The 27,338-nt window shown below is 50.2% G+C and overlaps 1 protein-coding gene across 4 annotated transcripts in view; it reads right to left on the reverse strand.

The window, feature by feature from the left end:
* The window catches only part of RILPL1 (Rab interacting lysosomal protein like 1), a 31,456-nt gene extending 11,556 nt beyond the window's left edge, over positions 1 to 19,900 (reverse strand). For 2 of the 4 annotated variants that reach the window (XM_019733962.2, XM_019733965.2), the window contains exons 1-4: positions 19,012 to 19,891; positions 14,088 to 14,238; positions 8,247 to 8,365; positions 7,359 to 7,580 (exon numbers count right to left, since the gene is read on the reverse strand). In XM_019733962.2, the coding sequence (XP_019589521.1) occupies positions 7,359 to 7,580; positions 8,247 to 8,365; positions 14,088 to 14,238; positions 19,012 to 19,320 (801 nt within the window). In that variant the 5' untranslated portion in view covers positions 19,321 to 19,891. Of the gene's footprint in view, positions 1 to 7,358; positions 7,581 to 8,246; positions 8,366 to 14,087; positions 14,239 to 19,011 lie in introns of all 4 variants that reach the window. The other 2 variants (XM_019733963.2, XM_019733964.2) reach the window with 2 other exon arrangements.
* Positions 19,901 to 27,338: the final 7,438 nt, after the last annotated feature.

Genomic DNA, 27,338 nt, shown 5'->3' on the forward strand with positions numbered 1-27,338 from the left:
CTCCCCCATCACCCTTGGCATCCCCCATCTGCTTCCCGTCTCCGTGCATTCGCCTTTCCTGGACATTTCCTGTACATGGAATCATATCATGTGGCCTTTTGTGATTGGCATGTTTTCGCTCAGCATCATGTTTCTGAGGTTCATCCACATCGTGGCACGTGTGAGAATTTCCTTTTCATGGCTGAGTGTGGAGGAACCACCTTTCGTCTATCCTGGCTGCTGTAAATAATGCTGCCATGAACGTGTGTACAAGGATTTGTGTGAACACCTGTTTTCAGTTCTTTTCGGTAGACACCTAGGAGTGGAACCGCTGCGGCACGTGGTCACTCTATGTTCACCTGTTGCAGGAACCGCCCCACTTTACACTCCTGCCAGCAGTGCAGGAGGGCTCCACATTCTCCACATCTTTGCCAACACTTTTCCCGCCATTTCTTTGATAGCAAGGAAGTATTCGCAAGCTCCCTCCAAGTCAGCTGGCCAAATCTGCAGGTGGCCTGTACTGAGCCACCAAAGTCCCGTGATCGACTAGGAGTGGAGCAAACCCAGGACAACAGTGGGAAGCTCTGGAACAGGACAATGACTGAAATAGAGTCCCGCCCCTATCCCCACCTCCCCTCCAAAAAACCCCACAGCGGCACAGGGAGAAAAGGGTCTCAGCCTAGATGGGTGATGCAAGGGCAGGATGTTGAAGGGAGAGCTGAGATACCTCACATCCTGGGAGAGTAGGGACAGGCTGTTCTGGGAAAGGACACTTGAAAGGAGACACCACCCACCAGGGCAGATCAGGTGACATAAGAGCCACCTGGCAGGCGCGGGCTGGGGGAGTGGACAGACCAGGAGTCAGCAGGGGCAGCAGGCAGGCAACTCGCTACAGCAGGAACCTGGAGCCTGACACACGCTGCCCACCAGCCCATCTGGGCGACAGAGTGGGGCCTGTTCCCTCACAAGAACTGGGGGAGGGAATGTTTGTGGATTTAACCTCCCAAGAAGGTGCTCTAGGCGTCTGCTGAGGCCACCCCGCCAGGTGGGCTGTGTTGTCAGGGTACATCTTCGTGTCCAACTCCTTTTGCACAGCCACATACACGGACGGTATCTTCTACCCGAGACCATGAATACCATGTTGCTCTGAAAATAAGACCTAGCCGGACCACCAGCTCTAATGCGTCTTTTGGAGCAAACATTAATTTAAGACCCGGTCTTATTTTACTATAAGACCCAGACTATAATATAATATAATATAATATAATATAATATAATATAATATAATATAATATAATATAAAACAAAACTAAATAAAATACCGAGTCTTATATTAATTTTTGCTCCAAAAGACGCATTACAGCTGATGATCCAGCTAGGTCTTATTTTCAGGGAAACACGGTAGAGAGTGACTCCTACACAGCAGGTACTCACTGAGGTCAGTTCCCTTCTCTTCCCCTGCCCAGGTTAACCACAGAGCATCCCTGGATGTCTAATATTTACTCAGCATTAATTGAGCATCAACTTTGTGCTTGCTGGTTGTTGAACTAATGAGATGAATCAGACAGGTGGGGGTGGAAGGAAGATACACACCAATAGAAATTTACAGGGTGATACAATAAGAGGTGCAGGGACATCAAACTGTCACTGCAGAGGATCACAGAAGGCATCACGACAGACGTGGTCTCTGTGCATGGGGTCTTGACGAATGTGTAGGAGTTTGCTAGGAACTCTGGACCCCCTCCAGTCCGCCACCCCCATTTTGTTTGGCCTTCACTGTGTTCTAAAACATTTGAACCACTGGCCAACAATTTTAGATCTGGAGATGTCATATTAAAGCTTGGGTTTGGGGCTTCCTTTTGCAAAGAGTTGGAGGACTGGGTGACCCACATGGGGACACTGGTGCTGCATAGCTGCTGCTCCTTTCTATGTGCTCTTTCCACGGCTGGCCACTCCCCACCCCTTGTTCCTTCCCTGCCTCGACCCCATAGGCATCAGTGGCCTCTGCCGTGGACCCAAATCTCAGGCTCACACACTCCCTCTGGGCCCTGCCTCCCAGGACAACTCAGGCCCTGCCATTCACAGAGACAAGGCCCATGCCTCCCCATGTCTCCGGAAGGGGCCATCTGACAGGTGTCCACCTGCCCTGAGGAAGACGTAAAGCCCTTCAATGGCTTCCCTGACCCTCACTTCCCAAGAGGCTTTTGGGCGAGCTGCCTGCTCCTCTCCTGGCCTGTATTTCCTATCTAGCCCAGGAATATCACTGAGGGCCCTTTCCGCCCAGACATCTGAGGATTCCTATGAACACTGCTCTCAAGCCAGAGCCGTTCCCTGCTCACCTCCCACGGGTTGAAATTGTTCAAGACTCCCAAAGGCTCTTTAAAACCCGGGTTCTTTTTCTCTGGAGACTGGATGGCTCTGTTATGGAGGTGCTACCTAATTCCAGAGCTTGGGGGATGCCCAGACAGCTTCGCAAAACAGTCCTGGTTTCTGGGACCACTGCCTGCGACTGCAGAAGAGGGAAGGTGTGGGGCTCCAGCTTTTCTCGAGGCCACTGCCTCTGACACAGTCCCTGGGGCAGCCCCAGATCAGCCTGTCCAGACCCAGAGACTGTGAAGCTGTTCCCAGCACGGCAATCGGGCCGATCGGCAGCAGACCTTCTAGGCTTACTCCACGAGGGACCATGGAGGTGGCCCAGGTTATCGCGGATTGTCCGCTTGTCCCCTGAGGCCCTCTGGGCACAGCCTGGGGGAGATGCCCTGAGGCCCCAGCTGCTCTCGGGGAGGCCCAAGAGACCAGCCAACGAGCAATGGGGCCTGTCCAGAGAGGCCTGAGGGAGGCCACATCCTCCATCGAGGCCTCCATCCTGAGGGCTAGCCTCCTGGGCATGCTGCCCACTGCCGGGCAAAGGGGACTGACTGTGCTCTGGTCACCTGCTGGTCATGCTCGTATCTCCAGAAAAACTTGCTTAAAAAATCAACTGGTAAGGCAGAGACATCAAGAAGGTAACTATTAACTTTATAGTTTTCTTATTGATTTTATAGTAAGTCCTTTAGACAGGAGCCCACCTCCTTCTTTTCTTTTTAATTAAAATTTATTGGGGTGGCAATGGTTAGTAAAATGACATAGGTTTCAACCACCTCATTTTCTTAATGGTTGATACGTCTAATTGTGAAAGCCTTCAGTGAAAACAGGAGAAACTGGAAGAAACAGAAAATATGCTGAGTGAAAAAGACATTCAGGGCCACGTGGGCTACGACCCCACCTGTATGCAACGTCCAGAACAGGCAAACCCACAGAGACAGGAAGTAGACTGGCGGTGGCGAGGGGCTGGGGGAGGCAGTGATGGGAGCGACTGCTAATGAGGATGGGGGTTCTTTTTGGGATGATGGAAATGTTCTAGATAGTGGTGATGATTGTACAATATAGTGAATATACTGAAACCCACAGAATTGTGCGTTTTCAGTGGTTAAGTTGCATGGTATGTGAACTCTATCTCAATAAACACATCATAAAAATATGTAAGAAGCCTTGTGTACCAGAGATCACACTGAAACGACAGTGACGCAGCTCAGAAAGGTTTGTATGAATCAAGGGGGGGGGGGGGGGGCGGGGAATCAGAGTAACCCAGGCAACTAATTCCTCTGCAGCTCTGGATCCCTCCATGGCTCCCATCTCCCCTCTCCAATCTAACTCGCCACCCCAGCTGCGCCCTGCACATTCTCCAGTCTGGCTCCCGCTCTTCCTCCTGGCCTGCCCCACATTCCACCATGGACATCCTACCCATCCCACAAGACCCATCTCAGTGCCCTGAAGGCCTGTACTGCCATTGCCTCTCGACTCAGAATTCACTGTGCCCTCCTGCTCTGCTCCCCGGGCCCTCCATCCCAGCCACACGATTGGATCTACTGGATCAAACCACGTTCATTCCCCTCATTTGTCAGATAGGAAACTGACCACCAAAGAGATGGACGGGCCCCAGGTCGCATAGCAGCAGGTAGAGCAGCCACCACAACCTGTGGCTTCCCTGTTTGAGTGACAAGCATCCTGAACTCCACCCAGCTCTGAGGAACGGAGTCAAACTCAGCAAAGCTGCCCAAGTCTGGGAACAGATGCTGCAAAGAGGGACTGAGCTCAGTGGATTAGTCATAACTGCTACCTGATTTTACTCCCCCGTTTCTGTCCCGCCCCACTGGTGCCAGAGTGGGAAACTGAAACCGACAGGCGGTCAGGCCAAGGAGGTGTGAAATGTTCCTGTCCTTGATCTTGTTGCTAAAGAGATCTGGAACAAGGGCTCGGAGTCTTGTGGCCCAGGTTTGGAATGGGCCCGGCCTCCCCAGAAGATAGGCCTGTGCTCTCGTGGGGTCCAGGAGGCTGGAAGGGGTACACCTGAGGAATTGGGAGTATCTTTGGCATCTGCTTCCTCCCCTCTCCCACTGCCATAGATTTGGTCCAGCCCCCACTTTTGTATCCGGATTATTGCAAAGAGCTCCCAAAAGCCATGTCTTGGCCTTAGGTCCTTCCCCGGTCAACGTGTCCTCCAAAATCTCTGATTCTGCCACCCCCTATTAAAACCCTGTGAAGGGATCCACGTGCCCCACTGCTCAGAGTTTTGTGTGTGGCATTCTCAGCTCTGACTCTCTGGCACTATAGATGATAGCTGTTGTCGCTGCCTGCCCTGCACCATTCACATACTTCTCTGGGCCAACTTGTTGCAATTTTTCTCTGGAGAAACTCCCCCTTTCCCACTTTTAGTGGATGTGGCTTGGATGAATACCAGCAAACAGGGGAAGCCACGTGACTAGGGAGAGAGTGGACGTCATATGTAGGCTAGAAGTCAGGCCACAATGATTGGTTCAGTGATGAGCCAATGAGAGTGTTCCCTGAGACTTTTGCTGGGAATTTGGGAAAGAGGCAATTTCTTTCCACTGGGGTTGCAGAGCTGGTCGAGTACCAGGGGCCACTATATGGCAAGAGACTACAGGAGAATAACACCAATACAGAGAAAAACAAAGCTGAGAGACGGTCTGAAACAAACTCCTAATAGCATCATTTGGACACCAGGAACCAGCTAGACCCGAAGCCATCCTTAAAGCAAAGCTTTTAGTTACACAGCCAAGTATTTCTCTTTAAAAAATCCTCAACCAATTTAAACGTAGGCTTCTGTCTCTATGAGCCAAAAAGCAGGCCCTAACCTCTCTCATTTAGGACTTCTGTCTCTCACCTCCCTACCTGTACCCCAGGTTCCTGTCCTTCAGACAACTTAGAAGTGTCTGGCCTGAATTCACAATATACTGACTGACTGTACTGGGACCCGAGCCAACCTGACAGTGAGCTCATCTCTTATCACCCCAACCTGTAACCCAGGGGACTAGCACGGTGTCTGCAAACCTGAAACAGCCAGAAACTATTTGCTGGAAGAAAGAGAAAGCTCTGAGTTTTTCCCAAACAGCTCACTATGCTTCTCTGTAACAGCATATCCACCCATTATATTCACCTATCAAAATCTACCCAACACCAATATCCAGCAGAAGGAACAGCTCTTCCATCAGGATGGTCTGCCTGGCATACTCCAGGGGCACATTATGTGGCAGACACCTCTGGTGGCCCGTGTCACAGCCCTGGGCCCACCTGGGTTTTAGCTGCAGCTGTATGGTCCCACCACGTGACAGGGCCCTGCCGCAAGCACACGCTGCATGTCCTTCCATTTTTGTCCCGGGATCTGCTCCGTAAGTTCAGCCCAGAGTGTCGGGGACATAACACCCCTAGGGGCCACCTTTAGCTAACTAGGGGCAGACGCTTGTGGATAAACGTTCCAAGCCTTTCTCCTCCAGAAAGACAGTTCTGGAAGGCGCCTCTCAGAGGTCCCAGCGGGACAGAGCTCCCACGGTGACTTCAATGACATGCCCTCACATCCACGTCTCCTCCTTCCGTCTCACGCCTCCGGTCTCTGGGAAGCACCTCCCAAATAGACCTCTTGCTCATATTCCTTTTTTCAAGCTCTGCTGCTAGGGAAGCTGGACTAAGACAATCTCTTGCCACCAAGACAAGCCTCTCCCGCCGTAAGTGTGGCTGCTGGTATCTAAGTGTGTCTCCTGCATGGGTTGGAAAGTTCCAGAACCTCCACAGCACCCAGCACAGTGCTCTCAGAGAAAAGGCCAACCTCCCTCTCTGGCCTGCCTGGCAGGCAGGGCTGGGCCTGCCCACCTCTCTGACCTCACTGACACCCTCCCATCCCCCTCACGCCTCCATTGCACTGCATTTCTCTGTCCCCCTGCCTGGAACTCACACCCCCCTCACATCCTTTACTGTCTTTCGAGCACCTCCTTGGGGAAGCCTTTTTCACTCGCCCAGATGATCACGGTAATAACAACAACAGCTAACACTTTAAATGAACTAATTCATTTAAATCTCCTAAGAACAATCTGGGGGTAAGTACTGTGATTATTACTCCCATTTTACAGATGAGGAAAGTGAGGCATAGAGAGGCTAAATAATGTACCCAAGGTCATGGAGGTAGTCAGTAAGAGGCTAGACTTGAACTGAATCAGACCAGCTCTAGAGTCCATGCAGTTACTACACACTACGGCTCCTCCCTCAGTTACATATGGGGCCTTCTGGCACCCCATCTCTCCTTTAGGATGAATCACCTTTTCTTAAAAAAAAAAAATTGAGATATAATTCACATACCATTAAATCCACTCTTTTAAAATATAGAATTCAGTGGTTTTTAGTACATTGTGTGACCACCACCTCTATCTAATTCCAGCACATTTTCATCACCCCAAAAGAAACTCCATCCCCATTAGAAGTCGCTCCCCATTCCTCCCTCCCCACACACCCTGCAACCACCAATCTGCTTTCTGTCTCTGTGGGTGCTGTTCCAGACATTTCACGTAAGTGGAATCACGCAGTATGTGGTCTCTTGTGTTAGCTACCTTCACTTAGTATGTTTTTGAGGTTCATCCATGTTGGAGCATGTGTCACTGCATCATTCCTATTTACGGCCAAATAATATTGCCTAGTATGGACAGACCACATTTTGTTTCTTCATTCTTTAGCTGATGGACATGTGGGTTATTTCCACCTTTTTGTTACTAGGAAAGTGCTACTATGAACCTGCAATATAATCAGTAATTATCTGAATGAATGAACGGATAAATGGCAGATGCCCAGTCACCAACATTGAGCTGAATACCCTGGGCTAGAATGGTGGGCGTCCTGGGTTTCAGGCCCAGCCCTGCCTCGACCCAGCTGTGTGTCCTCTAGCCAGCAGCTTGCTCTCTCTGGGCCTCCTATTTCCTTACGTGTAATGGGGAACGAGGCAGCCCACACACCTGCCTGTCCCCCCACATCACCTTAGCTGGTGTTCCACTCACCTCCGGGCCCTCCTCGCCATTCTGGCTGAGCTCGCCCTGTAGCCTGTCTCGCAGCTTCCCGAGCTCCGCCCGCAGGCTGCCCATCTCCTGCTCCTTCGTTTGTAGGTCTGCCTCCAATTCCACCTTCTGTTCGATCAGGGCCTTCCCCTGGGCCTCCACCACTGTGATGCGGTGCCGGAGGTCATGGTTAATCTTCATCAGCCGTGTCTGCTGTTGCTGCAGCTGTGGAGCAAGAAAGGCCATCGAACAGAGCTGCCCGGTACAGTAGCTCACGTGGCGCACTGCCCAAGGGCAAACTATCTACAGACATGCCATTCATACTGTAGACGTCTTGATTCGTTTGAGGTTTGTTCATAGAACTCTGTTGACGCCAGAGATGGCCTATTTGTATATTTACTGTAATTTTATGACAGAGGGAAGATAAGAGTCTTGCTAGTATGCAGGTATCATGACAATTTCCTTGCAGATGGAAATAACATGCTTGCGAAAGGGGTGTCTTTTTCTAGGCCAGGTAGAGACACTGCCTGGGTTCCTGGAGCAGCCTGAACCATGCTGGTCTGCTCACAGAGGGGCACAAAGTGGGTGGGCTGCAGAAGCCTCATGGTCAGAGCAAAGGCTGACCAGGCCTCGGGACCTCCCCAGGGTATAGGACTCAGGCCACTGGGCAGTGCCACGTTCCACCTGCTGTTCCAGTGGAGATGGCTGAGGGTCCACCTCATGGCTGCTGTTTCAGGGCTGGGTCTGCCATCCCCACCCCACGGAGCCTACGGAGTCCATAGACTGAGACCCAGGGGAGCTGGGGAACCTCCTGAATGGAGGATCCAGGCTCTTGCAGGGACCTACTGGCTGAGAGGATGGACACGGGGTCGGGGCTCATCCGCCACTTACAGCCTCGACGTCCTCGTTCTTCAGCCCGAGCTCCCTGTCCTTGGCTCGGATCTCATCGCGCTGCTTGTCCACCACCTCCTTCAGCTTCTTCATCACCTGCCGCTCCCGCTCTGACATGCCTGGGAGGTGAGTGAGACCCGCAGGTGAGCCCACCTCCCTGCCCTGCTCAAACCACCCGGCAGCTTCCTGCTGAGATGACACTGGCCCCAGGCCTCCTCTCTCCACTCATCCCGCCCCAGCACAGGCTTTGTCTCTTGACCCCTCCAAGCTCATCCCCACCCGGGGCATTTGCCATAGTTATTCCAGGCGCCCACAAATCCCTTCCTTCCAGCCGCTCCCCAGCTGGCTCCCCAGCTGGCTCCACAGGCTTCAGTTCAAACATCACCTCTTCACAGAGGCCCTTCCTTCCCTGACACCTCTAAAGTAAACGTCCTCCCACAGCATTTATGACCTTCACCGCACTCCTTACAGCTACTACTAAGTGTCTTGTACATTCATTCATCTAAGGAAAAAAGATACTGCACGGTGATTCAGAGGGTAGGCTCGGAAGCTTGCATACTGGCTCTCTCATTCCTTGGGGCTGCTGTGATGACTGACCTAGTTAATACACGCGGAACACGGAGAATGATGCTCGCCACACAGACCTGCTGATGGCGTGTTGTCGGTTACTTGCTTACCGTCTGTTCCCCTGAGCTTCGCCCCCCCAAGTACACTGTCGGCCCCAGAAGGCGAGTCCTTCCCCAACCTGTTCACTGTATCTTCCCTGAGCGAGCACACAGTAGGAGCTCATTAAGGGACAGGCCTGACACACAGTAGGTGCTTGCTAAGGGATTGGGCGGATTAATGAACTGTGAGGATGGGTGTTATATTGGTTTCGTGTGGCTGCTCTAACAAATAACCAACAAAATCTGGTAGCTTAGAACAGCAGAAATTTATTTTCTCATAGTTCTGGAAGCCAGAAGTTTAAAATCAGTCCAAACTCAAGATGTCGCCAGAGCTGTGCTCCCTGCGGAGACTCTAAAGGAGAATTCGTGCCTGCCTCTTCCAGCTGCTGGTGCTGCCAGCGTTCCTTGGCTTGTGGCTGCATCATCCATCCAGTCTCTGCCTTCTCCGTGGTCCCATGCCCTTCTCTTCCATCTGTGTGAAATCTCTCTGCCTCCCTCTTATAAAGATACTTGTGATGGCATTTAGGGTCCACCCAAATAATCGAGGGCACTTTCCCCATCTCAAGATCTTGAACTAAATCACATTTGTAAAGATTTTTACCATATAAGGTAACATCCACAGTGTCCCCACCTGATAATTGCGGTGGGGGGGGAGTGGGAGGGGGCAGACATTATTCAGCCTCCTACAGGCGCTGGGGCTGACAGCTAATCCCCGCTCCCAGGAGACCTGGGTTGGGGGTCAGGCTCAAACACAGATGAACAAAGGAAAAACGTTCCCCGTTTTCCTCTCCCCTGGGACTCAGGAAACACTGGCCCAATCAACCAGGCCCCCAGTAGCCATGTGGATGATTCCTCAGCTATTTTCCTCATGTGTGATTCCCACTCTGAGTTGCTCTGTCCCACCTGAGTTTTTCCCACTGGCCTCCCCGTCCTCTCCTGGATATTCCCAAGCAGGTGGTCACCATCATGAACGAGCATTCCCAAAACCCCTGGACCACTGCTGCAAGGCAGAGCCTGGGCCTCAGCTGGTGAACAAGAGGACACTGCTAACATCTCCCAAAAAAGTGTTTCTCAGACACAATGAGTGCACGCGTGCAGTGGAGCTGAAATCAGATGTGGGCAGAGTCTGTGAAAAGCCACAAAAATGTTCGCTGTTTGCTCTTTGAGCACCTGTCCTACCCTTAGTGGGTGGGGTACTAAGGGCCCAGCTCATTTGAGGGGGGGAGAAATCAGGCAGGAAGAAGAGCCACGTGGGGACGGGGTGGGGGGGGAGCATGGATTTTCTCTTGAGAAAGGAAGCCCGGCTCTGTAACCCAGCTACATCATCCACCTCCATGGGCGTCCGTGGCTGGAAGACTGAGAGACAGAGAACAAAATGGTCAAGAGCTTGGGGTCTGAAGCTAGGTGTCTGGGACTCAGTCCTGGCCTTGCCACTTACCTGCCATTGACCTGAGCCTGTTTTCTCACTTGCAAATGGGGATCCTGTGGAGTCCCCCACTTGAGGGGCTCTTGTGAGGCTGCAGGGGTTAATCTGTGAGACATGCTCACAACAGGCCTGGCACAGGAGTAAGTCTCTAAGTGTTCGCTGTCCTTTTACCCAGGTAAAATGGAAATACCTGCTCCAAAGGCTGAAGCCAAGATCAAGTGTAAGGGTGGTTACAAGAGTGCCTTGATAAATTAAAGGAGGGTTAAGTGTTTTCCACAGACTCACAGACACTGTTAAAAGCTGGGAGACTTCTGAGCAATCCTTTAGTCACCCAGCAATTCAGGGCCCTGAGATCTAGATTTAAAGAGACACTCGGGCAAGTGCACGAGCAAGTCCAAGTCGGTCTCCCAGGAGCCACGTTGATAGTAGCAAAAAAAATGGCAATAATCTAAATGTTCACAAGCAAAGAAACAGTAAAATAAACAAGGACCTTCCACCAATGGGAAACCACGTAGCCAGTTAAAAGACAGATACACTTGTAAGTGAAAACGACAAGTGACAAAGTCACAGCAGCACTATTCACAATGGCCAAACATGGTAGAAACAAAAAAGCCAAAGTGTCCACCAGCTGATGCATAAACAAAATGTGGTCCATCCATCTGATGGAATATCCTGGTGGCTATAAAAAGGAATGAAATACCAACACGCTACAATGCGATAAATCTTGAAAACATGGTGCTGAGGGAAAGAGGTCACATACTGCAGGATTCCATTTATTTGCAATGTTCACAACAGGCAAATCCATAGAGACAGGAAGTAGACTGATAGTGGCCTGGGGATGAGGGGTGGGAGTGGCTGTAAAGGGGCATGAGGTTTCTTTTTGGGGTGACGGAAATGTTTTAAAATTAGATTGTTATGATGGTTGTAGAATTCCATACATTTACTAAAAATCACTGAAAAAATGTATTTTCTTTCCTTTTTATTATGTAAGGTAGCACAGCCGATGTTTTATTGAGCTGAAATTCCTACCAACCACTCTTGGCTCCCACATAAGGTGCCACTGGTAGGACAAAGTCAACATAACTGCCCTTGGGGACATCTTTTATTGGACAGCTCCATGTTTGATGCTGTCTATACTTTGTCTCAACAATCCTAGGAATCAGGAGTCATCAATTCCCATTTTGCAGGTGAGGAACCTGAGAATGGGACCAGTACCATGTTACCCCAAAAATAAGACTGGGTCTTGTAATAAGTTGTGCTCCAAAAGACGCATTAGGGCTTATGTTCAGGGGATGTCATCCTGAAAAATCTGCTAGCATTTATTTTCCGGTTAGGTCTTATTTTTGGGGAAACACAGTAAGTAACTCCCAGCTCCGTTTTCCTCCTCTCCTGGTGATGGAGTTCTCTGTCCAGAGCTCAAGAATTTTTCCAGACCCTTGGGTGTATGTTTGCACCCTCACCTCCCCTATCCAATAGCGTTGACACCTGTAATTCATTTCCACATGTGCTAATTCGTAAGTATTTTCTATTGTTGCCCTCCAGTTGACAAGACAGATTTCCAAAAATAAGGGGCAGGGAAGTGCTTTTGAATCTGGAGAATTCCAGGGAATGGGAGACAGGACCCTGCCAAGGTGGCTGTGAGCGCGGCGCCTGGCATTAACTGCTGAGAAAGCAATGCTGCTCCATGCAGGGCCAGCTGCTCCGAGCAGGCTCTCCCACCCCTCTCACCCCATCTCACAACGACACCCCTAAATCCTGTCTCCCCTAGACACACAGTCTAACTCCGCAGGCTCCACCTTCGCTCAGGGACCCCTCTGCCCAATGTCTGTCCCTCTCGCAGGTGGAAGAAATGCTTTTGTCCTTGTGTTCCCATGGTTTCCCGTGCAAAAATAAAAATAACCATGAAAGGCACGTCTGGCATCTGCTCGGTCTCTCCACCCGGTGGGGGTTGCTACAGAGCAGAAACGAGCCTCCCCGAGCTAACCCTTTGGGATCTGGAGCCATGCTAGAGGCCAATTAAGTGCATCTCAAATGATGCCACGTGGACTATTTCATGACAAGCTGGGCAAGGGTCTGGAAAGCTGAGCAAAGCTCCACAGACACGGGTGCTGTGCACGGGAGCGGCCAGGGTGTCCGGGTCCAGGCCTGGGGCCCTGAGATGTCACTGGGACAGGCAGCGGGAATTCCCAGGTCATCCCAGAGGCCTGGGGCATCCTGCAGAAATGTCACAGACAAAAAGATGGCTACAGGTTCCTCAGCAATCCCCACACAGTTACCAGATGACCCAGCAATTCCACTCCCAGGTATAGACAACAAAGCACTGAAAACAAACGTCCACACAAACATTGGAATGTTCACAGTAGCCGAAAATGGGAAACAACCCAAAAGTCCACCAATGGATGAATGAATAAGCAAAATGTGGTCTATCCATACAATGGAGTATCTCCAAGCCATAAGAAGGAATGATGTACTCTTTCATCCTCCATTTTTCTCAGCAGTTCAATTAAAGAGGTTGGACTAGATAAAAATAATTCTCAGTAATAACAGTTCACACTTGCAGAGTGTATATACCAGGTACTATTCTTATTCCAAACAGTCTACATGTATTAATTCATTTAATCCTCACAACCACCTTATGAGGAACATAGTTATTTCCCCCATTTTTACATGGGGACTTAGGCCCACAAAGGTCGAGTGACTCGATCGAGGTTACTTAGCGGGTAAGTATTGGGGTTACAGCTCACACTTAAGTAGTCTGGCTCTAGAGCCCATGCTTAGAACAACTAAGATTTTTGTTTTCATCGCACGAATCACATCTCAACAAAAGAAACTCAAGAAAAAGAGAATTTCAGGACCTGGCTCAAAGATTTCTTTTTCTTGGTCCCTACAGTCCTTTACCAGTGTGCTACTTCAGCCTCACAGAGTTGTAACTCCAAGTTCTAAACGTTAGGCACCCACGAAAGTCCATTCTCCATCCCATCAAACATGAGGAAGGGGCTTGGGTGGGAACCCAAGGTGTTTACTCAGACTAAAGAGATGGGTCTGAGTTTCCCTGGGGGTCAGAGGCAGCCTCTGGTTGGGAAGGAGGCTGGCGCGGGGGCACAGAACTGACGCAGCTCACCAGGGCCCAGACCAAATCCCACTGTCTGTCTTTGCTTCCCCAGCACCAGCAGGGGGCCTGGAGTGAAGGTTCTCATGCCCCAGGGCCTTTGCACTTGCTTCCCTCCCAAGATATTTGTACGGCTCGCTCCATCACTCTATTAGGGCTCAAATGTTACCCCATCAGAGAGGCCTTCCCTGATCAGCGTTATCTAGCCAAATCCCTCACCAAATCACCTCTATCCTATCCCACTGTTACAGTTCTTCCATCACACTTATCACCATTTGGAATGCTGTCCTCCATTTATTTGTTTACATACTTATTACCTATGTCCTCCACACGAGAATAAGCTTCATGAGGGTAGGGGCTTTGTCTTATCTAAGGTGTATCCCCAGTACCCAGGAAAAAGCCCAGAAAAGTGAGGAATCTGTAACAACTTGCTGAACGAACGCTTAGTTCCATCATCTGTAACTTAGGCGAAACAATTTCTCTCAGGCAGAGTGATGGTGACAATATGAGCCAAAGGCTTTGCAGGTTAGAAACACCACACGATCGCTCAGAGACCGAAACCGTTACGTCACTCACAACATGGGTGATGACAGTGGGAACAGCCTTCTGCCCCCCACCGCCAGGCTGACCCCTCCTCTCACCTTCATGCTTCTGGAACTCTTCCTCAGAGAAGCTGACATCCTTGTGGGAGAGATTGGTCATGAGCTGCTTGTTCTCCTCCTGCAGCTGGGCGATCTGGGAAAGGAGGTCCTGCGCTTCCCCTCGCCACACGTCCTCCACCAGCTCCAGCTCCTGCCGAGGCGATGGGCCAGTATGGGGTTACAGCCTGCCCAGGCAGCAGCCTCACCCCCTGACCCTCGGGAGCAGCTCGGGGTTGCAAGGGCTTTGGGTCTTCCCTTACCCACGAGAACCAAGCATCGGGCAGGTAAGCAGGCAAGGCCACCACTAGCCCACGTGGAAACTTTACAAGTGACAGGAGGCCCCCTTCCTCTGTTAGCACCTGGCTAGGTTAGAACTGCCCCAAGGACAACGAAAGAGCTGGCACTGCACCTGTTAACTAGACAGAAGAGAGAGGATGAGGAGCCGCAGGCTACGGGCACCCTAACATATGCCCAACCTCTCTGGGGAGGTCACGTCCCTGACCATTGAACACACCCTCAGTCAGGACAAACCTCTCCCCAAGAAAGAAAGAGGCTGCAAAGGCCCTGAGGGTTGCCATTTGCCCCAGAGCTCCTCGGATGTCTGATACGGGCATCACTTTGAGCGGTGTTGGGCAACTCACTTGACCACTGGGCCTCAGTTTCCCTCAGCTGGGGAGCCCTCGTATCAAAGCCGACAGGGTTGGTGTGAGGATAATTAAAATAATTTTGTGGATGGCTATAATGAAAGAAACAAATAACAAGTGTAACTGGCTGGGGTAAGCAGAACAAAGTATCCCCAAAGATGTACCCATCCTAATCCGTGGAACCTGAAAATATGTGACCTTACATGGCAAAAGAACTTGGCAGATGTGAACCCGTTAAGGATCCTGTTGTGGGGAGAGACTCCTGGGTCATCTGGATGGGCCCAATGGTCCTTATAAGTGACAAGAGGGAGGCAAGAGGGTCAGAGTTAGAGATGAAATGGCAACAGAAGCAGAGGTCTGAGTTAGAGAGAGACACGAAGATGCCACACTGCTGGCTTTGAAGCTGGAGGAAGGGGCCACACAAGCCAAGGAAGGCTGGCAGCTTCCAGAAGCTGGAAAAGGCCAGGAAATGGATTCTTGCCTAGAGCCTCCAGAAGCCAAAGTGCCCTGCTGACCCATTTCTGACCTCCGACCTCCAGAATTTTATCTAGCATTATTCATATTGGTCATATTCATAATATCATATTATCTAGTCTGATCATAAATTTGATGGTTTTGAGCAAGTTTGTGGCAATTTGTCATAGCAGTAACAGGGACAAATAGAGACTTTTAACACTCAGTTCTGTTTCTCCCTCTCCTCTCAGTGAATTAAAGTTGATGCTGGGAGAGCAGATGCTTGCCTCTGAGCTGACCATGGAGAATTTTATCCTGACTCCATAGCAGCTAAAAAGGCCCATCCAGGAAGTCACCCCTGGTTGATCACTTTCTTTGCCTTCTCTCTGCATTAACAGCCCTCAAACTCCTTATACTGGTTCACGAGGTCCAACATAATCAGACCCCCTCATCTCCCTGACCTCATCTCCCACCCCTATTCCTCACTCACTCTGCTCTAGAAGAGTGACCTTCTAGAAGGAACACTGACCTTCTTTGTGTTCCCTAAACTCACACCAAGCTCTTACCTACCTCAGGGCCTTTGCACTTGCTGTGGCTTCTGCCTAGAATTCTAGCCCCTCCTCCGATCTTTGTGGCTGGCACCTACACTTCATTCAAATCTCAGCTCAGATGTCATCTCCCCAGGGAGGCCTTCCTGACTGCCCCATCTATTAGACCCCCACCCTGACAACTCTCTTTCATATCTCCCTGTTTGATTTTCTTCATGGTACTTATAAGCTGAAACTGTAAAAGCTTTAAAAAAAAAGCCTATCACTTCACCCTAGAATTTCACCATCCCATAGAGTAGCCACAAGCCATATGTGACTGCTGGGCACTTGAAATGCGGCTGGTCTGAATCGAAACATGCAGTAAGAGTTAAACACCACTGGATTTAGAAGACATAGCACAGAAAAAAAATGCAAAATATCTAATTAATAATATTTTTTGTAGCTATGTAACGTGAATATTAATTAAACATATTGTGTTGATTTGTTTGTAACATACACACATATCAAATCATTATGTTGTACATCTGAAACTAATGTTACATGTCAATTACACACATATTGCAATTAAATTTGTTACATTGTTACATATTGAAATAATATTTTGGATAGATTGGGTTTGATAAGACATGTTTTAAAATTAACGTCAGCTGTGTGCCTTTTTATTAATGTGACAAGCCATATTGTATTTCTATGGGACAACACTGCACTATTAAGTTAGGTCCATAAGTGCAAAGACCTCATCAGTTGTGGTCACCGCTCTCCCCCAGAACAGTGCTAGCGTAGGCACACAGTAGGTACTCAGTAAGTATGTTTGTTGAATGAATAAATGAACGTATGCTGTTTATATTATATGTAAACAATATATAAACATTATATGCAAACAACTACATCTGCATAGCCACTGCTTTCTAAAACCTATTTGTGTGTTTTTTCCTGTCTTCCCCACACCCACCCACTGCCTAAAATGAGGACCCAGCTTTCCTTTCCTCTGCATCGTACGTGTCACTTAGGACGGTATTTTGCATGCTGTGGCCTGTCAATGGAGTTACAGACCGAGACATCAGGCAGAACAAAGAAAGAAAGAAGAAAGGAAGGGAGGAAAGAAGTAAAGAAGGGACAGAGAGATAAGATCAAGGACATAAGATTTTTGTGGAAACTATCTTGAAGAGCCTTTGAGACAACAGGGGGAGAAAATCAGTCGACTCTCTCTAGATCCCAAGAATATAAAGTAAAGGAGTTGGGGGCTGTTATAGGGAAAAGAATGCTGTCCTCTGGTTGATGAAAGCTCATCCTCAGTGTTTACAAACAAACTGTGCCAGTGAACACATTGGTGTTTACTTCCTAGCTGACAGCGTTCCAGAAGCCACAAGTGCAACTGGCTGGGAATTCCATCTGACTCCAAGCCTAGTGACCTCCAATGTCTCCAAGGGGTGCCTCCCAGCCTGGCTGTGGCAGAACTAAAATGCCAGGGGTGGCGACATGGCTGTCAGGACTTCTCTGCGACCTGGCCTAAGCCCCTTGGTCCCTGCTAGTAAGAGGCATGAGAGGATTTCAAAGGTCCCTTCCTTCCCTAACCCTCTAGGAGAGATGGAGGGCTCTGGGGTAGGAGGAGGGGTGCCTGGGATGGGGATGGGGTCCCCAGTATCAGCCTATGAGCATCTCAGTGAAAGCCTCTCCAGGCCTAAAAACAAGTTAACACTTGCGGGGCCCTCACAATGGGCTAGGCTCTGTCCTGAGCACTTTACATATATGAACTACTTTAATTCTTATCACAACCATACAAGACGGGTTCTGTTATTATGCTCATTTTACAGCTGAGGAAACTGAGGCACAGAGAGATGAGGTGACTTGCCCAAGATCACACAGACCTGAGTGGTAGGGTTTGAAACCAGGCTGTCTAGTTCCAAAGTCCCTGCTCCTGGGAATCTTAACACTAATTACAGGGCTGGGGCATTTTCAAGCTCCAGGGTTAGAGTTATCTTGGAAATGTTCCCTAACTCTTGGGAGCTTGAGTTTCCTTCTTGACCCCAGGGCATAGGGACCTATGAGGACAAACACAATCCAATCTCGCAAACACTGGTGGCTCTTAACCCACCCACAGATCTGCCCTCAGGTCAAGACTGCAGACACAGCCTGAGTTATTTTCCTTGAAAACACCAGACCTCAAAGCACACAATGGGTGATAGCCTGCCAGGGAGGTTCAGAGAGGCCAAGTGTATTTCCTGAGGCCACACAGCAAGCCAGAGATTGTCAGGTACCGGGATCCTCCAAGGAAAGGCGTTTCCTCCTATTCTCAGTCGGGGGAAGATTCTGACAGGAGCTTCCCTGGGCTGAGGTTGGGGCAGGAAACCACACAGTCTCCCACTTCCTTTTCCCCAGGCACCTCGTCTGGACTACTAGCCCAGTGGGGAGGCCCCAGTGCATGAGCCCAGAGAACTTCTTGTTCACAGGGCAGAGACTTAGCTTTAAAGCTGCCCCAAATCAACTCCTCCCCCTAATTTAAACAGGGTAGGGAAGAGACACTAGCACTATCTCCACTGGAGCTGGGTTTCTCTCAGCACTAACTTGGGACCAAGTCCCCCCACCCCACTCACCCTCGGTTGCTTCATCTGTAAAATGAAGATAATAATTCCTACCTCACAGAGTCCTATGAGGATTAAAGATAAAATCAAGGAGGGGAAAGCACCTCAGAGCACAGGTTAATAAACCAGAAGAAACCCTGGCAAGCAATTTGCAAATAGGAACCCAGAGACTGGAGGTCAATAGCTCAGGAGATGGAGGTCACATCCACTGTGCTCTCTGGTGGGTTGGGAGGTAGAGTGAAAAAAGGGGTCTGGTATCATATCTTGGATAACACTAAAGGGCAGAAAGCTTATGTCATTTCTGGAAACAAGTAATATTATCCAAGCACTTTAGATAATATCCTGTTTAATTCTTATAAGGTCGGTCCTATTACTATCACCATATGACATGTAAGGAAATAAAAGCACAGAGAGGTTAAGTAACTTACCCAGGGTCACACGGCTATTAAATGGTAGAGATGGAATTGGAACTCAGGTCTGACTCCAAAGAGCTGCCCTTAGTCTCTGGGGTGATACATGCCAGGTGCTCATGGCTGAGCAAAAGAGAGCCAAAGGCCCTTCCTCCATCCCTCCCTCTCTCATCCAGTCGGGTCTCCTCTAACCTAGTCCCTGCATACACACGTGTGCCCAATGTTGACGGACTCCCTGGTCCCAGTGGCCCCACTGCCTGGATGGGCTGACTGAGGCGGCTGCCCACCTTCTGGTGCTTGCGCTCCTTCTCGATACGGTCCATCCTCTCCAGGCGCAGACGGTCCAGCTCGAGGCGCAGCTCGTCCAGTTCTGGCGCGACGTGGTGGCGACTCACCAGCACCTCCAGGATCTCCAGGACGCGCACGACCTTGGGCATGAGGCGCGCGATGGCCTCGCAGCCGTGCTGGTCGATGACCCGCTCGAACTCGTGGCCCACCAGCGACGCGATGTCGTACACGTCCATGACGGTCAGCTCCGCCACGTTCTTCTCCAGGACCGACTCGGCAGCCAGCGCCGACCCTCGGTCCTCCTCCATGGCCCCCCGCCCGGCCTCTCCCCCTCCCCGCAAACTAGTGCAACTCCCAAACTTGCGGCTGTCGAGGGCAGCGCCGGGTCAGGCCCACCTCGCGGCGCCCCGCCGGCCTGCGCTTAGGGGGCCCTCGGGCGAGGGCGCACCCGGCGGGCGGCCGGCGTCGGCATGGGCGGAGCAGAGGCCCGGAGCCGGGTCGGCGCGCTGGGTGCGGGTCTCGGCGCCCGCTCGGCCCGGAGCCTGCTCTCAAGTGGGAGCAGGAGGAGGAGGAGGACGGCGAGGAGAGGAAGGCGCGCGTGCGCAGGCCCGCGGCGCCTCCCAAGTTGGGAATCCGAGTTGGACGCAATGGAGGCGAGGGGTCTGGCTGAAGAGGGGGCCCCGCTGCCCTCGGAAACAGTTCGCGCCTGAGTGGCGCCCCCACGCCCGGTGCCTGGGAAGGAAAGGCGGCCGCTGCTCCTCCGGGAAACTTTGGCGGTGGCGAGGTCTGCTGACCGGCTCCCCCCGCGCAGGGATGCCGCGCGCCCCGCCCCAATCCCGGCCTGGCGAGGGGCGCGCCCGGCTTCCGCCGCCCGAGGGCGCCCTGAGGTCCCCACCGGCACCGCCCCCCGTCCGCCGATTCGGCAGCCCCCGGTCCCCGCTCCACCCTCCGTCCTCCCCCACCCGCCGCGCCAACCTCTCCTCCGCCGGCTCCAGGCTCCTCCTCTCCCACTCCCGCCCCGGAGGGGTCGAGGCTAGCCAGGCGGAGAAGGGGCGGCGGCGGTGGTCACGGGGGTCACTTGTCTGTGGGTGCTTCGCAGCGTCACAGGGCGGCCCCTGCGTTGAAGAGGAATAGAGGGGTCGTGAGGTGGCCTCCGGTGTGGGGTGAATCCTGGGGAGGAAGCGAGGACACTCCAGCTCTCAGACGCTCCCCGTTGACCTGATCGCAGACGCCGCTCCGGTACAGGTGTCCTTCTCCAAGAGGGGCGCAAGGATCGAGGGGTCCTCTATCCCCGACGCCGCCCGGCTCACCTGCCAGCCGAGCCATGTCCTTTAGCGGCTCCTTGTAACATCAACGCCACTTCACAGAGGAGGCGACGCCAGGGTTTGGATCTTAGCACCAAGAGTTTTCTCGTCCCAAGCCCCCGAATCCCCCGGTGCTTTTGATCTGGCTAAATCCCCTCGTCCGTAAGACACCGTCCCCACCCCCAGGAGAGCCTTTCCTGAACCCACAACCCCTCCGCTCTTCTCACCCCCACGCAGGGTTTGGGGACCCTCCTGCACTGCCACAGCCCCGCTGCCTTCTCCCCTGAAACTGCTCTTAGCATAGAGTTTGAACAGTGTGGTTCCACGTCCCTCCCAGCAAACGTGAAGGCAGACAAAACCCTGAACGCCCTTGAAGCCATGAAGCCCACCCGACCTGGCACGTGTTGATCAAACCTTTAAAAAATATGTTTTAAAAAGTCTATAGGACATTGACTTTATATTCAGTTTAAATGTATACTCGTATAACGCTTTCCCTCACCGTGTGCCCAGGCATTATTCAAAATGTTTTACAAATATTTCCTCATTTAAGCCATACTTCGTGGGTTCTCAAAGTGTGGCCTGAATCAGCATATGTGCTGGCCACACAAAATGCTGTAGAAAAGTTAGCTTTATAATTATTAATGAAACCTGGAGGAGATATCCGGCCTGGGTATGGATGTAAATGTCAGGCTGACAACCAGAAATGTGGACCTGAATCTCGGGACTAGAGCAGGTAAGACCCACACTGACCTTCAGGAAATATTTAGCTCTGAATACATGCCAAGTACTCTGCTAAACCTGTAGGCTATTGGCAATAGGCAAGGATAGGATTACTGCTCTTGTGGGAAACAGACAGTAAACAGGTAAAAACTAAACTAATTTCAGACAGAGCAAGAGGATGGGGAAAGGGGAGGAATCAAGATATCAGTGTCACAAAAACCAGGCGTGTTATCGCTCTTCAACTGCAATAAAAGTCCCACACGCCATAAAATATTTTAAGATGTATTTCTAAAACTTATTGAAACTATATGACCCACAGTACCATTATTACACTTGAAGAAATTAACAGTAATTTCTTCATATCAAATATGCAGTGTGTTCAAAATGTCAGTGGTGTCATTATTTTTTTTTACAGTTTTTTTTGTTTAATTCAAGGTCCAAATAGTATCTACATATTGCAATTGGTTGATATGTTCCTTAGTCTCTTTTAATCCTTTGTCTCCTTTTGTCCCCCAGCCTTGACATTTATTTGCTGATGAAACAAGATTTATTTTGTCTTGTAGAGATTCTCAGTCTGGATTTTGCTAATTTCACCACTGTAATACCCTTTAATACGTTTATCTGTGTTGTTGTTGTTTTATTTTCTGTAAACTCGTAGGTGGATCAAGAGATGTGATCTGATTTGAGTTCAAATTATTTGGTGGTGGTATGTTCTAGTATTTCTTTTTTTCCTTTTTTTGGGGGGAGTTAATTTGTTAATGTTTATTTAGATGTAAATCACATGTGATAAGTCACCCTTTTAGTGTGTAAATTCAGTGGTTTTTGCTATAGTCTCAGGTTGTGCAATTACCACTGTCTAGTCTCAGAATGTTTTCATTAACCAAACTTAGCAAGGGAGTTTGGATGCTGTGCAGGAAAGCACACGTGTCTTGGGGCGGAGGGCCTGCAAATTTGGGCCAGAGCTGAAATATTGGGAAATAGAAAGGGGATTAAGGGTCGTTCCATTGGAGGGTGTCTTTCATGTCCATTCTACACACATGGCACCCAACTTCTCTCCGTAACACAGAAGGACTTAGTACTTAAAGACTATGGACTTCCTGAAATATTTATGAATAAGATGCTATAATGTCTGTGAATTAATTTCAGATAACCCACTCAGAGGGTGGGGTGGTTGGGAATATGAATGAAATGGAGACTGGCCACTTTGTTAATAATTGTTGAAGCTTGGTGATTGAGAACACGGACGTGCATTATACTGTTCTCCATCCTTCTGTAATAGACATTTTTCACAATATATATATATATTTTTAACTAAAGACTATAGACTTGAAAGAGTGCCAAAGTATTAGCTTGCCTGGGATGACCACAAGTCTTGCTTCCGCCGTGGGTAAAATAAAAGAGATTTGATGCCACCAAGAGGACTAGAAGATCTGGAATGGGAAGGGAGAATGAGGGGGTGCTGGGGACCACCCACTGTTAGGGCAGGAAGAATTGCTGTGGGCAGATGACAGATGGTTCCTCACTCTGTGAGCCAGTCGGGCTGGGCATGGGGCAGACAGAAGCAGGGATTGTGTGGAAGGAGAAGTCATTGCTTCCTGGAAAATCAGGCCCCAGGCGCCCCAGAAACCACACTAGGCCTTGAGAGACAACTGGGGCACGAGTATAGCTTCCCTATGCTGTCGCCATAGACTCCACGGGAACTGAATGTGTGTCCCTTCAAATTCATAGGTTGAAACCCTAGCGTCCAATGTGGAGGTTTTAGGAGGAAGGGGACTCTAGGAGGTGATAAGTTCCTGAGGGCAGAGTCCTCATCATGCCTTGGATTAGTGCCCTTACAGAAGGGACCCCAGAGAGCTCCATCGCCCCCCTGCCATGTGAGGACACTGTGAAAAGACAACCGTCTATGAACCAGGAAGAGGACCAGCACCACACACCGAATCTGCCAGTCCCTTGATCTTGGACTTCCAGCCTCCAGAATGATGAGAACTACATTTCTGAGCTTATACAGGACTGGGTCTCTAGGGTATGTTTGTTATAGCAGCCCAAGCTGTCTAAGATAGACTATTTTATGAGCATCCCTACTTTTCAGGAGTCTGAGCAGTCCTTTTTTTTTTGTTTTTTTAAGATTTTATTGGGAAAGGGGAACAGGACTTTATTGGGGAACAGTGTGTGCTTCCAGGACTTTTTTCCAAGTCAAGTTGTTATCCTTTCAGTCTTAGTTGTGGAGGGCGCAGCTCAGCTCCAGGTCCAGTTGCCGTTTTCTAGTTGCAGGGGGCGCAGCCCACCATCCCTTGCAGGACTCGAACTGGCAACCTTGTGGTTGAGAGGACGCATTCCAACCAACTGAGCCATCTGGGAGGCAGCTCAGCTCAAGGTGCCGTGTTCAATCTTAGTTGCAGGGGGCGCCACCCACGATCCCTTTTGGGACTCGAGGAGTTGAACTGGCAACCTTGTGGTTGAGAGCCCACCGGCCCATGTGGGAATCGAACCGCAGCCTTCGGAGTTAGGAGCACGGAGCTCTAACCGCCTGAGCCACCGGGCTGGCCCTCTGAGCAGTCTCTTGCCCAACTCTGCTGTACTTGTCCCATCCCTTAGGCGTGATCCCAAGGGCTGATAACCTGAAATAGCGTCACCCGCTCTCTGCTACCCACGCATCACCCTTCTGACTTCCCCTGGTTGCTGTTCTGTCTTCTCCTTCTTCCTCTCCCGTTCTCCTCCTCCAATGCCCCTCTTTCCTCCTCCTTCTTTAATTGACAGACTTGAGATGGTCACGGACAATTCGGATGTCATTATTACATCTTTAAACACCAGAAATGTCATATGAGACTCATGGTTTGTTCCATATTGATTCCACTTGATAGCCACCCTCTCTCCGAGGACACTGTATAGCAGGTATGATCAGGCTCCCAAAATCCATCTTGGAAAACAGGAAGATCAAACCTTGGCAACAGGATTCTTTACAGGGCATTGGGCATGCTCTCTGAATTTCAATGTCTGTTTCTACCTGAAGAGAGGTTGCCTATAAATGCGAATCTGGGTGGATTTTCCATGATGTCACATGAGACTGAGAGTGCTTCTCTCCTTCTGGGGTCTCGGCCACTCAAATGGCTGGGCTCTTTTTTTTTTTAATTAAAGCTTATTGGGGTGACAATTGTTAGTAAAGTTACATAGATTTCAGGTGTACGATTCTGTAATACATCATCTATATATCACATTGTGTGTTCACCACCCAGAGTCAGTTCTCTTTCTATCACCATATATTGGATGGCTGGGCTCTTAATGAAAGAAAATGCTTCGAGAAAAATATTTGGAAAGTAAAAAAACAAAAAAAAATCACCCATTGCTTTTATATAGGTTCCTTTAAAAGCTTATGAGTTAATTAAGACTTTATTAGAGAGTACCAGGGATGCAAGAGTGAGGGCAGGAGGGAAGTGAGGCAGAAAAGGAGGAAGGACAACTTCCAGGTGAAGTTGGCCCAGCTGGTTGCGGAGGTTTGTAGGATGTGCCTGGGAGGATGTGTGAAACCACTGAATCTCAGGGAAAATGGTCCAGCGGCACAGAGGTGGGCATTGGTTGTGGTGGGGGTCCATGGGGAAGGTGAGCAATCTATCTGCTTATTCCATGTCTCTCATTAGCCCTCCCCATGGGCCATGAACCTTCCCAATTTCTAGGAGGACCCCCCCTTCTCGTTGGGTTGGTCTTGGGTGCTGAGGCGGGTGTGGCCTTGGCCCATGGTCTTCTGGGAACATCGGAAATGTCAGGAGCTGGGGTGACTGTCACACTGCGCAGGGCTTTACAACCAGGGGACCAGTGTGAGCTGTGGCTGGTGGTGTTCATGTCCCTGGTGGGGTGGGGGTGGAGGAGGGGGAGGGTGCAGGTGAGATTATATGCATAATCCATTCACAAAATTTAGTAGAATTCCTCCCATCTCATCATGTCCACTCCCAGGTAACTAGTGTTGACACTTTGGTCCATGATTTTTTGCTGAGCATATGCATGTATATCTAAACACACATTTACATTTTAAATGGAAACATGACACATGTATTAGGATGCAATTTGCTCTTTTCACTTTTCAAGAAACCACCGAACTGTTTTCCCAAGTGGCTGTGCCATCTTACATTCCCACCCGTGGCAATGAATCGGAGCGGGCATGGGCCTTCCTAATTTTATCAGCATCCTTGGGTGATTCGGTTGTTCACCCAAATTTGAGAACTACTGGCTTAGAGGGTGACAGTATTGGTAGGCTTTTCCTTCAGGAGGTGGCATTGGAGCAGAGACCTGGGGAAAGTGAGGGAGGCACGAGGAAACTTGTGAGAAGACGGTTCTAGGAAAAGGCGGCAGGACGTGCAGAGCCCCCAGCATGCCTGGTGTGGTACTCATCGCAGGGGTCCGTGGGGCTTGAGTGGAGCTGAGAGGGGAAGTGTGGGAAGAGACAGAGGAGAGTGGGGCCTGAACGTACACAGAGGACCCCAGGGAAGGGAACGCTCTATGGATCTGGTTCTGAATGAGCTTGGGAGCCACTCTAGGGTTTGTAATGACATGATTTCATAGCAGAGAAACTGAGGCTCAGAGAGGTAAATTAACTTGCCACACGTCACACAGTAAGTGGCTCAGCTGAGGTTCAACCCAGGTCTGTCCAAGGCCAGAGAGCATGTTGTTGACCTTGTGTGCTCTTGGAGCTGGCTTTGGCGTCAAGTAAATAAATAAAAAGCAGGTATTGGGAAGCTGTCAATGTCCTCCAGCCAAAGACCACCAGGAACACAACAGCAGTTAAGCCGGGGGCTCGTTACTCGCACCCAGGGAGAACACACACCACAGGGAACCGTGGGGTGTCCCAGTGAGAATATTAGGGTGCAGGAAAGAAACTTATAGGATTTGGGTTTTGGCTGGGTGAGTCTGGGGAGAGTTTAAGGATCTGGGGGTTTGCTCTAGAATGGGTGCCGTCAGGAAGCAGGAGTAATTCTGGGATTGGGGCTCTTAATAGATCTTATCTGCTCGGAGGACAGCCCAGAACGAGGCTAGAGCTGTGACTGGTAAAGCAGCAGCCGCCACTCATATCAGCCCAGAGAAGGAGACGTCTGGTATTTTGCGGCCTGGACCATGTTTGTGTCCTGTCTCGTTCCGTCACGGTCACAGAGTGGCCTTGTTTCGTGGTGATGTTCTGTGACATTGTTATTTCCACGGGAGAACACCAAGGCCAGCTGACAGTGCCAGGCCAGCAAATGATGTCACGCACTGCTCTGCTTTTTCTCAAAGACGTGACACCTGCTTGATACTATTCAGGGTGGAAATACGGTCTAGGGAAAAACAACCCCACGCCGATCAGCTGCAGCATATGATCGCACCTCAGAGACACAGCCTGGCCTGGCTGCCCTTTCCGCCGTCTTGCTCCAGCTGTGCTGAGTCTCTGGACTTATACCTCGAGCAACTGAACCACTCTTCCCCGTTCATTTGTTGTAAGCAGCTTTGTTGAGATGCCGTTCACTCACATGCTATAAAACTCATGCATTGAAAGGGCACAGTTCAGTGGCTTTTAGTATATGCACAGATATACACAACCATGACCTGAAAATCCATTTCATTCCTAACAGAAACCCCATTAGCAGACGCGCCCCGTTTCCTCCTGACTCCCCACCACAGCCCAAGGTAAGCACTACTCTACTACTTTCTGTCTCTATGGATTCTCCTGTTTGGGACATTTCATACAAACGGAAACATACAATATATGGCCTTTTTGCGACTGGCTCCTTTCACTTAGCATCCTGTCTTCCAGGTTCGTCCGTGTTGTAGCCGCATGTGTCGGTTCTGCTTTCCTTTTTATGGCTGAGTAATATCCCATTGTTTGGATGGACCGCATTTTGTTGATCCATTCATCCATCCACGTGGGACTTTTGGATTGTTTCTACTTTCCCTGTTGCTTTGCCAGTGATAAAAGTGGTACTTTCCTTCTGGAAGCTCAGACCACTTTGCAGGAACCTTTACCTCCTCAGAGAACTCCTTGTCTTGGGGAGATGAACCAGGTTCCAGAACAGAGTGAGACGGGAAAGCGAAAAGGCAGCTCACAGCCGTTGAGTACCTTCTGTGTGCCAGGCAGGGGTCCGGGAGTGACAAGATAAATTAGATCACAAGTCCCTGACCTCAAGGAGCGTGTAGTCCAGTGAGTACAGAGGTACATCTGTTGTTCTGTCTGCCAGGATCCATCCCATTTTTCTGATTTTCCTCAGATACACCACCCCTCCCCTGCTTCCTTGTTCCAGGATAGGAAACCCAGGCTTGACCAATCAGCACCATCCAACCTG

This window comes from Rhinolophus sinicus, linkage group LG16, assembly GCF_036562045.2.
Source record: "Rhinolophus sinicus isolate RSC01 linkage group LG16, ASM3656204v1, whole genome shotgun sequence".
NCBI classification, from domain to species: Eukaryota; Metazoa; Chordata; class Mammalia; order Chiroptera; family Rhinolophidae; genus Rhinolophus; species Rhinolophus sinicus.